Raw genomic sequence first — 12,561 nt, forward strand, 5'->3', positions numbered from 1 at the left:
TGTGTGTGTGAGTGTGTGTGTGTCTGTGTGTGTGATTGTGTGTGTGTGTGTGTGATTGTGTGTGTGTGTCTGTGTGTGTGTCTGTGTGTGTGTCTGTGTGTGTGTGATTGTGTGTGTGTGTGAGTGTGTGTGTGTCTGTGTGTGTGTCTGTGTGTGTGTGATTGTGTGTGTGTGTCTGTGTGTGTGTGACTGTGTGTGTGATTGTGTGTGTGTGTGAGTGTGTGTGTGTCTGTGTGTGTGTCTGTGTGTGTGTGTGACTGTGCGCTCTGAACTTTATGACAAACATCTTTAATTTTGTGAAGCTGACGTCGACACTTTCCAAACTGCAGAGACAGTTTGTTGTGTTCCTGCTCCTCAGAGATGCAGTTACACTGCAGGAAGACCAGGAACAGGACAGACCAGAACCAGCAGAGACCAGGAACAGGACAGACCAGAACCAGCAGAGACCAGGAACAGGACAGACCAGAACCAGCAGAGACCAGAAACAGGACAGACCAGAACCAGCAGAGACCAGGAACAGGACAGACCAGAACCAGCAGGACCTGTTCTGACCCACAAAACACTGATCGCATGGCTGCAGGAAGTCTGCTGGACTCTGCAGATTACAGGTAGAGTTCGACGGTCTGGCTCTCTGACTCTGTTCCGCCCCTTCCCCCTAGAGGATTGTGGGTAGTGACGAGCTCTCACCCTGGTCGGCCTGCGAGGCCTCGGAGATGTTGACGGCGAGCTGACTGCTGAACGAGTTCACTCCCATCATCCCCGAGTGAGCGGCCGAGCCGGTGAGAGACGGCAGCTGGTTGTGACTGCGAGGGACGCTGTAGAGCGCCTCGGTGAGGTCGGCCGCCCGCTTCAGGATGATCTCCTGTGGGGAGGAGGAGAGTAAAGGAAATGATTCAGGGAGGGAAGACAGTAAGGAAGCAGGGCCTAAATTTCACAGGTGACCCAAAACACATCCTTCCTAAAGAGGACGAACGAAAAGGCACCAAACTGCAGGCTGAGCAACTTTTCTAATATTTAGACTGCTTCCTTTTTTCATAGTGCAATCAGGCGTTGGTAACTTTTCTCCAATAGGTGTTGTAGGCAAAATCCAGTCCCTCCAGGATTTAACAAATTCACCAAATCCTCATGAATTCAGTGCGACTTGCAATTTTGACCTATGACAGCAACTTTTCAGCAAATCTGACTTATTATCGCCGTTTCCGCTAAACGTTGTCCCACCTCAGCAAACCCACGTCCTTGTTTAGAAGACGCAGCAGACGTGTGTGATACCAACGTCTACCTACAACAATAACATCAAAGGACCGTGAAGAACCAGGATCCAGATCTTCTTGTTCTGCAGAACGTGCGGTATCGTGGTCGAACATAAAGGAAATCGTCTCCTGACGAACGCTTTGAGAGAGAACGTCAGAAACTCACGGAGGACGTCAGAGAGACGCTGAGACACAGGCTGCCGCATCCGCTCAGCCGCAGGACAGAATCAAGGTCAGCTGGTTTAAATATTCAGGGTCAGGGTCAGGCCCGCCGAGTCCTGGAGGGGCTGTTTAATGATTCAACTACAGTTCTAAAGGTAAAAATATCACATCTACCTTTGCAGTTTTCACTTATTCACACAGTTTCAACGGAAAAAACCTGCAACTTTCATCGCAAATTTTTTGAAAAGCTGCCGCAAAATCACAAAAAAGGCTGCAGGACCCTGGAGGGATTGAATATCTTATGGTTTGGTATCGTTACCACTACGGCTGCTGCGGGTGGATGTGTTGGCTCGTACGCACTAATCTAAGTGTTAAATGTTGTTCATGTGCGCTGCCAGACGCTGTGGCCCCTCGAATGCCCAAGACACATAAAGGCTAATCCAGTGCAAATGCAGAAGGACCCAGAGTCTGACAGGGGCCCGGCGGTTTCCTCTGGAATTCAGGGGGGGGGGGGGTCCCTCTGAATGCCAGAGGAAAGGAGAAATAATATCACAGTATTTTGACAGTTCTTCTTGTGTTTTGATTCGTCTAAAGCAGAGCGGGGCCTCCCCGGAGGGGCTCCGAACACAGCAGCCTACATGTGTGTGACCTGGTCAAAGACTCAGTTTTCCCACTTTATCAGAGTCAGAGACTAATACACTCCTCAAGACCTTTTTATGTATTTGGTCCGGAGTTATCTCAAACTGAGTGAAACTAAGACTTTGAAAACCCCTGCCAGTATTCTTTTTGAACAAAAGAAGCCAAAGCTCACGGACGTTAAATGTTGGGCGGAGAAACGCTGATTTAAATCAGGAAGTCTCAGATAAAAGAATAATTAGATCCCATACTGACTTACAGAAACGCAGATACGTTTGATATTCAGCCCCGTCAGTCGAACATAAGGGTGAGAATAGGTGGTTTTCCTGTGCGTATGTGAGTCAGTGAACGCACCGTGGCCTGGTTCTGTTTAACAAGTTTAATTTAAGAACTGAATCATCGGACAGAGTTAAATACGTTGTTGTAAAAGCCCTGCAGGTAACCCCCCCCCACACTTCTCTTTAAAGAAGCAGGTGACTGAAATGAAAGGTTTAAACTCCTCATCACTGTTGGGGACCCACAAGGATTTCTTTATATATAATTAGAACGACAGTATGGTTGAGGTTATTGGCCGATGGTTACAGATCAGTGACAGGAAGTGATCTCCCTGCAGTAAGATCCTTGGAAGCTGTTCAAAGGTCAAAGTGACGCCGCCGACTCACCTGGTTGTTGTGCGGCATCCCATAAAGAGCCTCCACCAGGTCGGCTGCTCGCTTCAGCAGCACCTCCTGAGAGAGGGAGGGAAAGACAAGGTGGGGGGGGGGGTGAGAGAGTTCACAGGATTTAGAAGCAGCACAGCGACTTTGTTTCCGTACACTTTCTGTTGAACCAACACGTCCTCACTCCCAAGTCGTCACATATAGACGCACGGTCAAGAGCCTTTGGCGTCAGTTTGTAACGCCATGGGCAACGTCTGGATAAGCTTTCAAAATAAGCCATTTTGAAACGGCACGTTGGTAACGTTAGATTGGTTAGGTTTAGGAAAAGGTCCTGGTTTGGTTAAAATAACTATGTTACGTACGTCAGTTAACTTGCGTACGTTAGGGTAACTTAAATAAAAACATTTAATGCTCTGTATTTCTATAGCGCCTTTCTAGCCTTTGCAACCACTCAAAGCGCCGTTACACTACGTCACATTCACACAGTGGTGGAACAGCCACCAGGAGCACCTCAGGGTTCAGTATCTTGCCCAAGGACTGTTTGACATGCAGCCTGGAGGAGCCGGGGATTGAACCTCCGATCTTTCGATTAACAGTCAACCCGCTCTACCTACGGTGCCACACAAGGGAAACAAACACTGGTTTCCTGGTTCAAAGTCTGGTTTCTGGTCCTCCATCCACCCCCACCGCCTCCTTACTCTTACCGCTGTAGGGCTCACCAGTGCGTTATAAACTGACGCCAATGGATCCATATGTGATGAGCCGGGAGTAAGAACGAGTAGGTGGGGGGAGGATGGTGGACCAGAATCCGGACTGACACCCAGGACCCAGTTTCCAGTGTGAAACAAAAAGTCAACATTGAATGTTTTTAGTTTAGAACATTTGGTGCCTAAAAACCAAATTGCAACGTTTCACAATGTTAACAAGTACTTTTATTTTGAAAGTCTAACCAGATGTTGCGTATTCATTTAGCTTTTATCCAAAGCGACTTACAATTGCTGTACATGTCAGAGGTCGCACGCCTCTGGAGCAACGAGGGGTTAAGGGTCTTGCTCAGGGACATAACGGTGGATGGGTCTTTCACCACCACCACTAACTTGACCGCGGAGCCCTACACGCTGAAAAAGGACGCTTTTCTAAAGGGCACCCGTGGCGTTAAAAAGCCACGGGACCCCTTTGTCAAGGGGTCTTGACAAAGGGGTCCATATGTGACGCGTTGGGAGAGAGAATGTGCTGGTTAAAAATTTCCGTTAGACTGAACTTGATCCATAAAAAGTCAAAGGAGTGCAAACTGCAGTATTTTAAACATCAGATATTCACGTTTGGAGCAGGACATTTAAAAAATGACTTTAACCACGTGGACCCAGGCACCTATTTCAAGGAAAAAACCAAAATAAATCAGTAAAAACTCCTCAACCATCAGGCGTAGATGCATAACTCTGGTCTCCTTTGAAAGGTCAGAAGCTGAGGAATATAAATCCATCCGTACATTAACATATTCATTTTACCATTAAAGTAACTACATGGAGATGCAATACAGAAACATTTTCATCCTCGCCTGGTAAAACAGCTCTATTTTAACCATCAAAACCATGGTAAGGTAGATTATAATGCACCTGAATATCTTCTAATCCACCTGGAACACAACTGTCACTGTCAATCTGACGACAGAAACAAAATTTATCAGCTAAGCCGACCTCACCAAGATGGCGGCCCGCCAGACGCTCTTTGTTGACACAAAGGGCCGCTGTTTTTGGACGGAAAACAGCTAGAACAGCAAAAATCGATTACCAGGCAGATCCGGTACCAAGAGGATAAACATGATTCTATCAACGCAACAGTTCCTGACTAACCAATGATCTAATCCGACCAATCATAACACTGCAATCTGAAATGATTCAGACTTACTGGCAGACACCAAGAAGCACGTTCTTCTCACTGTGACAACAAAACCTCTGAACTCAGGTAGCAGAACAGCCTGTTTCCCCCGACAGAGGACCAGCCAATCAGCAGCCTGGATCTTATTTCTACTCAAACTCACACCGGTGGGTTCAAAATGGCCGCCGATGGAGGCAGATGCAGAGAGACGGACGGATGAAGGGATGAACGTTTGTACCCGGAGGGGAGGAAGAGAGAGGAAGAGTCAGCAGGAAGCCATTAACTCTCTCTCTCTCTCGCCCCGGGGCTGTTTTCCCATCAGCCCACAGGAGAGGAAGAGTCTAACCTAAGCGCCAGCAGCGCAGCAGATCGCGGCGGCGACGGCTATTAATAACAATAACAGGCCTGATAACAAGATAAACACACATTCAGGAGGAGGATGGTGTGAGGGTCAGAGGGGGAGGAAGAGAGGGAAGACGTTAAAGGAAAGAAAAAGATGAATGAAAATAGGAGGAGAGAGGAAAAAGAAAAAGGAGGAAAGAAAGAAAGGAAATAAGGAAAAGGAAATAAGACAAAAGAGGAAGGAAGGGGAAAACAAGGAACTAGGAAAGAAAAAGGAGATGAATGGACAGGAAGGAGATAAAACCAGAAAAGATCACTAGGAAAGGAAGGAGGGAAAAGACAGGTAATAAGAATAAGGAAAGGAAATACGAAGGAACAAAAGGAAACTAATAATAAGGAGGAAAGGAAATAAGAAGGCAAGGAGATAAGGAAAAGGAGGAAAGGAAATAAGAAGGGCGAGGACAGGAAATAAGGCAATGAAATAAGGAAAAGGAGAAAAGGAAATAAGAAGATGAGGAAACAAGGTGAGGTAAAGGAGTGAAACGGAGGAAGAAGAGAAAGTAAAGAAACTCCCAGGAGGCTGGATGAAGGTGTTTTTTCACACTCCAGCCTCTCAGGTGGAAACACATCACACAGAGAAACCTGAGGATGATCAGCTGACAGAGAGGAGGAGGAGGAGGAGGAGGTGTTGGGTCCCTGAGGAGCAGCAGTGGGGAGGTGGAGGCCTCTGCTGGAGCTCCCTGAGGTATTACAGCACAGAGGAGGGCGAGAGACACTCACACAGACAGAGAGAGAGAGAGAGATCATGTTGTTTCTGTGTACTTTACCTCGTTTACTGTCTAATAATATATAAAGGCAATAAAAGAGAAGAAAAAGGGAATAAAGACGAACAGAGAGAGAAGAAATGAAAACAAACGCTCAGCTCTAACTGCTCATGAAGACCATGAGATGTGGATGAAAGCTCCTGGGCCTTTGAGCGTGGATCAGTAAAATGTACATTTATTATTATATTAAATAAACAATGTATTCATTACATATTATATTTTAGACATCTAGTTAATATGCAGTTCATTCTGTTTAATGTTTAACATGTACTTGACGAGCACTGATGGACATATTATATTACTGGATGTGTATTATTGATATTGTGCATATGTCATTTAGATTTTATTATATTACAGTATATTATCATTGTTCAATTTATATTAATTAATTCTACTATTCTCTTATTTTAGATTTGATTCAGTCCGTCCTCCTTTTTGTACTGTATTCGTTTTCTCATCTTCCTCATTTGTTTCTACCTGCCTCTCTCTTTACACTTTATTTACAACTAATACAAAAAAAGTCTCACAATATAAACAGCTGTTTCTCTCGCTAAACTTTGTTTGTTATCCAGTAAAAATGGTTTCTTTTAATTACAATTTAAATACCTTATTTTGTTCTTTGTGTCCTGTTATGAGTAGCAGTGAAGTACTTTGTAAAGAAAACTCACTGAACCTCTCAGCAGTACTTCAGTTCAGTACTTGTTTCCACTTTATGAAACATTTGGCTTTTACTCCACGCCGTGTCTTTACACTGAGTTATTTGATGTAATTCCTTCTTAAACTATACAGAGGTACACAGAATTACTAACATAGTAGTTTGTAGTAGTTTTTAGGATTTATCAAGGCGGCCTTCTTAAAACATACTTTTATAGGAGAGCCTTTCCTGATTTTATTTTGTTTTCTATATATCTTTTCTTTTCTTTCAACTCTAGTTTGTTTCCTAAGTGTTTTCTTTCCTTTATCGAGTATCTTCTTTATATCTGTGTTTTATTTTCTTTGCACTTGTTAAAGCACTTTGTAACATGGTTTTTGAAAAGTGCTCTATAAATAAAGATTATTATTATTAGTCTTTACATTCCTCTGGATGAAATCTTTAACTCCGTGGCCTCTGAACAAACTGATGAAGACCACGTGTGGATGACTGAACAGCCACAGAATCTTTTTCTTTGATTAAAATTCATAATGCAGAACTTTTTTACAGTGTACTACTTTACTGTGACGGAACTGCTTTGAACTCAACATTAGAGATGCAGACGCTGTAAAACCTCTGATTCACCTGCTGCTTCGTCACGTCGGCTGAAGTTTGCCGTTCAAACCTGTGGATGTGATTTCTGCTGAAGACAGAATGTGAGCTGCTGTGACGGGCAGAGATTAGAGGGGATTTCTGCTGCGCTTTTTTATATTTATATAAACACACTTTGAATTGCTGGTAGAGCAGCAGCGTCCAAACAAACGTCTCCTGTGACTCACAGAAACAGTCGCCATTAACCACAATGTTTCCCTCCCAGCCAATCGGAGCGCTTCCTCACTGCTGGCAACAAACCGGCCTTCGACAGGGAACTCACACTCAGCCCTCATTTCCCACGGCAGACGCTGACCTCGGAGGAGACGATCCAACACACTGAGATGGAAACAGATCAAAATCCAGAGCTTTTTCTCCCCAAAAAACTTTTCACGGCCTCCAAACTGAAACTCGCTGACAGGCAGCAGGAGTGTCAGGTTCTCAACCAACACTGACACGTTAGCCGTCTCTGTACTTTATTCTGTATATGTTGACAGACGAATCAGCTGTTTGTATTCAGATGAAACATTTGTTCTGCTCTCAGCTGTTAGAAATATTCTCTGACACAGCAGCCACATGTTTGCTTTTCCCACAGCAGATGTTGGCAGTGAACGCAGCACCTTTTCCCACCAAAAAGACCAACCAACAAATGGGGCGAATCTACGCCGTAACCTAAACTGTAACCTAAACGGTAACCTAAGCTGTAACCTAAACTGTAACCTAAACTGTAACCTAAACTGTAACCTAAGCTGTAACCTAAACTGTAACCTAAGCCGTAACCTAAACTGTAACCTAAACTGTAACCTAAGCCGTAACCTAAACTGTAACCTAAGCCGTAACCTAAACTGTAACCTAAGCTGTAACCTAAGCCGTAACCTAAACTGTAACCTAAGCCGTAACCTAAACTGTAACCTAAGCCGTAACCTAAACTGTAACCTAAGCTGTAACCTAAGCCGTAACCTAAACTGTAACCTAAACTGTAACCTAAGCCGTAACCTAAACTGTAACCTAAACTGTAACCTAAACTGTAACCTAAACTGTAACCTAAGCTGTAACCTAAGCCGTAACCTAAACTGTAACCTAAGCCGTAACCTAAACTGTAACCTAAACCGTAACCTAAGCCGTAACCTAAACTGTAACCTAAACTGTAACCTAAGCCGTAACCTAAACTGTAACCTAAGCCGTAACCTAAACTGTAACCTAAACTGTAACCTAAACTGTAACCTAAGCCGTAACCTAAACTGTAACCTAAACTGTAACCTAAGCTGTAACCTAAACTGTAACCTAAACTGTAACCTAAGCTGTAACCTAAGCCGTAACCTAAACTGTAACCTAAACTGTAACCTAAGCCGTAACCTAAACTGTAACCTAAGCTGTAACCTAAACTGTAACCTAAGCTGTAACCTAAACCGTAACCTAAGCTGTAACCTAAGCTGTAACCTAAACTGTAACCTAAACCGTAACCTAAGCCGTCCCCTAAGACGTAAATGAAACCGTACCCCACACTGTAGCCTGATGCAACTCCCCAAAATTGTAACTACATGTCACGTTGACGCAGACAGCAAGAACTCTGATTGGTCGACTTGGTAGCGTTGCATTTCCTTCTTCTTTTCTGCGTTTTTGTAACTGCAGTTTTATTCCTGGGATAAGCTGCTGTGAGACGGGTTGAGTCTGAATCATCCGACTCACATGTTGGACACATTTTGTTAACTTCAACTGTTCAGAAGCTGAATCCGTCTCTGTGTGACATCATCTGGTCTCGTGTGTGTGTTTGTGTGTTTTCAATGAATGAATGGCCTCCTGTCAATCAACCCCCCCCTGCCCCCCCGCAGCATGCCTCTCTATTGTAGGACAATCTGTCAGCCTGTTACTGCCAACACTGAGTGTGTTTATGAGAGGGTTTGGTTTGTATGTTTGCTTCTCTCTCCTTCCTATGTGTTCTTTCCTGCCTCCTATTTTTCATCTCCTTTATATGTTTCCTTCCTTCCTTTCCTGCCTCCTTTATATCCTCTCATTCCTAAGTTTCCTTTCCTGCCTCCTTCTTGTCTCTCCCTTCTTTCCTTCCCCTCTTGTTTTTCTTTTCTTCCACGTCTTTGACTCATTTTCATTTGAGTTCATCTTTCTTTTCCTCATGAAACTAAACCCCGCCCCCCTCGCGCAGGTGAAAGGATGAGTCTCTGCCAGTGTGTGTTTGGTTGTGTATTTCTGTGCGTGCGTGTTCCTCCTCTGGCTTCATTAATCTCCATTAGAAAACAGAAGTTCGTTAATGTCTCCTTCGCTCGGCTGCAGCAGCGAGACGCCACGAGGCAGCAGCTGCCCGTCACACACACACACACACACATGTTGTACATATGCAGAAACACACACACATACAGTTCACAGGTACTGAAAACACACACACAAGACTTTAGCTCTTGTGTGTGTGTTGCGTGTGTCCTCCTTCTATTTTCATTAGGTCCTGACAGACACAACAGCCTTCTCAAGTTAATGACGCCTCCGAGGCCTCGCTGCTGCCGCCGCTGCCGCCGCCGCTGCCCACAGTGTGTGCGTGCATGTACGTGCGTGCATGTACGTGCGTGCATGTACGTGCGTGCATGTACGTGCACTTGCTCATTTGTTCTTGGCTGCTCTCTGATCTGTGAATCACTGTTACTACTACAAACCACCCAAAGTCGCCCCCAAAAAACAACAACAACTCACAAATCCACCACAGAAGAAGAAGAAGAACGGTGTCGTCCATTCTGAGCCAAAGTTAATAATCAATAACTCCTCGGCGTGCCGATCAGATATGAGTAATGATGGTGAAACACAGCTGCCTACAGCTGTGATCTGACTGGACGCGTTTGCAGGTGTCTCTTGACGTGCTGCTCTGATTGGCTGCATGAGACTGTTTTATAGACCGTTGGTGCGTTCAAGGACACCTCTTCTAAAGCAAGTAAATTACAAACTTCAACATTCATTTAGAGACGAAACAAAGATAAGTAATTATCAGTTAATCAGCTTCACTGTCTCTGAGTCTCTCTGGGTTTTGGACTGTTTGTCGAACAACACGACACATTTACAGACGATGACAACTCGATGGAAACGTGTCACTATTTTCTGGCCAAATGATTAATTGATTAGCCGAGAAAATGTAACATAATAATAATAATAATCCTCATCGTGACCCTCGGTCAGTCAGTCAAAGGCTGAAGGAAGAACACACAGATACTCACAGCGGTAAAGCAAAGAGTTGCACACTTACTATATTTTTAATTATACAACAGTTAAAATGCAAGAAACCATCAGACGTCCAGACTGACGTCAAACAATAAGACTTGATCCGATTTGGACCACATATGAAAATGGCTCAAACCAGAACTGGAACAGGTCAACAGGACACTGAAACACATCGGGTCTGAGTCACTTTGGCTGAGTTCTGAACGCAGCCTTTGTTTTGTGGAGGAAGCTGAGCAACCAAACACTTTTCTGTTGCTGAACACGCTCATCGTGCTCTCAGACAGCAGAGATATTGATATTTACTGAAACACGGAGTGTTGAGAAAATAACCAGTCAGGTTTTGTAGCCGATGGAAAAAAAACCTGTAAAATCACTACAAAACAAAGCAGGTCTTCGATGGAAGCCGTCCCGGTCTGTCCGCTTCCTGTGGACTTCCCGCTCCAACTCAACAAAGTGATGTTGACTTCTGTGTTTTTATGCATCAGATCCAGTTTCAGGCCTCTGCTGCTGCTGCTGGGTGTGTTGTTATCTGTCAGAGCGTCTAATTGCCTCCACGCCGCTCCGCCATACATCCCCATTCACACCATTACACACACATCAGCCGCTCAGCCACACCCTCACGCACACACACGTACACACAGAGACACAGACACACACACACACACACACAGACAGCGCCATTGGATTCCTGTCAGTGCGAGTGCCGGCAATCAGAGCGCTGGGCGCTTTAACGGCGCTGAAAGGCCTGGCCCCGATCGATACGGTAATGCACTGGCTCCCGGTTATCATCATCATCTCTTATCACTGACCCACACCTCCGAGAGCGGGGGAGACGAGGGGGGGGGGGAATATGGGAGAAGATGGAGGAGCGAGGAGGGGAGAGGAGGAGGGTCTCTGGCGGGGGGGCACAACTGGACATTTCAAACAGCTCAGATATGGAGGCAGCTGATTGGATAATCTACTTCAGGTCAAAGATGGGTTGGAGTTGCATCTGGTTAGTGATTGGCTGACGAGGAGGACGAGGCGGTCACCTGAGTTGTGTTGAGTATTCAGATCTACGGCTGAAACGCTTCATCGATCGACTCGATCGCTAAAAAGCATCGATGCTCCGTTTAATCCATATAACTGCTGTTTCACACGGACGGTTATTACTGTCGCACAACGCGCTGACGCTGTGGACAAGCGAAGACGACGTGATTTGAAGGCGCTGATTGCAAAATGGCGGAGGAGAGAGAAAACAGCGAGAGAGGAAGAAGAGACGGAGAGAAAGTCTGTGATCATTAGCAGAAGAACAGGAAACAGCAGCTCTGGACAGCGAGTCCAGAACCAGCCGACCACAACAGAACCACGGCTTCAACGTCTGAGCAGAAAGACCCGGTCCGGCATCCAGTCCACGGAGCGGACACCAAACAAGCTAACGTTAGCAGTTAACCGAAATCATGACTGCTAGCTGAGATGTTCTGGTAAGTAAAAGTATATTACCAGCTAAAGTATGAAAGTAAAATCTGACACAATCCTGAGACTCAAGTGTTTCTGTAAGTGTAACACACCTGTAATAACTAACAGACATCTGAACACTGCAGATGTTTCTCATCACAGGATCAACAAACATCTACTTTCTTCTCATCACAGGACATTAAACAACTGTTTTCACGTCTTTAAAAGGTCTGAAAAGTAAAGTTTATCACTAGAAACTAAGAACAAACAGATGATTGGTAATATGACTGGTCGTAAACCAGATCAACAAAATATAGTGAAGAAGAACTTGATGATTTTCCTGTGAGAATATTCACAGGAAATTAAAATACATTCCTGCACTTTGGATAATTAATTTAAGTTGGTTTGAGTCCAGCAACTTTGGGAATTGGCTCACTGTTAGATTAACGATCGTTTAATACAACGTCTCTAAATGTTTCCAAAGCAAAAATAAATTCATCACGTCTGAAACTCTGAGCCCATTGGTTCCTACTGAAGATGTAAATCACAGAGATAAAGAAACAGCTGCTCGCTCTAGTTTTTACAGACTAACAGGAGGAAATAGTGCATCTGTTGTAACCTTCGGGTCTGAAGAGTGAAGCTTTAAACCTGCGTCCTCTCCAGCAGCCAGCAGGGGGCGATTTAAACCTGCGTCCTCTCCAGCAGCCAGCAGGGGGCGATTTAAACCTGCGTCCTCTCCAGCAGCCAGCAGGGGGCGATTTAAACCTGCGTCCTCTCCAGCAGCCAGCAGGGGGCGACTTAAACCTGCGTCCTCTCCAGCAGCCAGCAGGGGGCGACTTAAACCTGCGTCCTCTCTAGCAGCCAGCAGGGGG

At 45.0% G+C, this 12,561-nt stretch overlaps 1 protein-coding gene across 7 annotated transcripts in view; it reads right to left on the reverse strand.

The window, feature by feature from the left end:
- The window catches only part of LOC123957687 (transcription factor COE3-like), a 205,684-nt gene that overhangs the window by 19,982 nt on the left and 173,141 nt on the right, over positions 1-12,561 (reverse strand). For all 7 annotated transcript variants that reach the window (XR_006821862.1, XM_046030668.1, XM_046030672.1 and 4 more), the window contains 2 exons: positions 2,711-2,776; positions 688-862 (listed from right to left, as the gene is read on the reverse strand). Coding sequence is in view for 6 of the 7 variants with exons in the window: in XM_046030668.1 (XP_045886624.1) it covers positions 688-862; positions 2,711-2,776 (241 nt within the window). In the remaining variant the exon portion in view is untranslated. The remainder of the gene's footprint in view (positions 1-687; positions 863-2,710; positions 2,777-12,561) is intronic.

Source organism: Micropterus dolomieu, linkage group LG19, assembly GCF_021292245.1.
Source record: "Micropterus dolomieu isolate WLL.071019.BEF.003 ecotype Adirondacks linkage group LG19, ASM2129224v1, whole genome shotgun sequence".
Classification (NCBI taxonomy): domain Eukaryota; kingdom Metazoa; phylum Chordata; class Actinopteri; order Centrarchiformes; family Centrarchidae; genus Micropterus; species Micropterus dolomieu.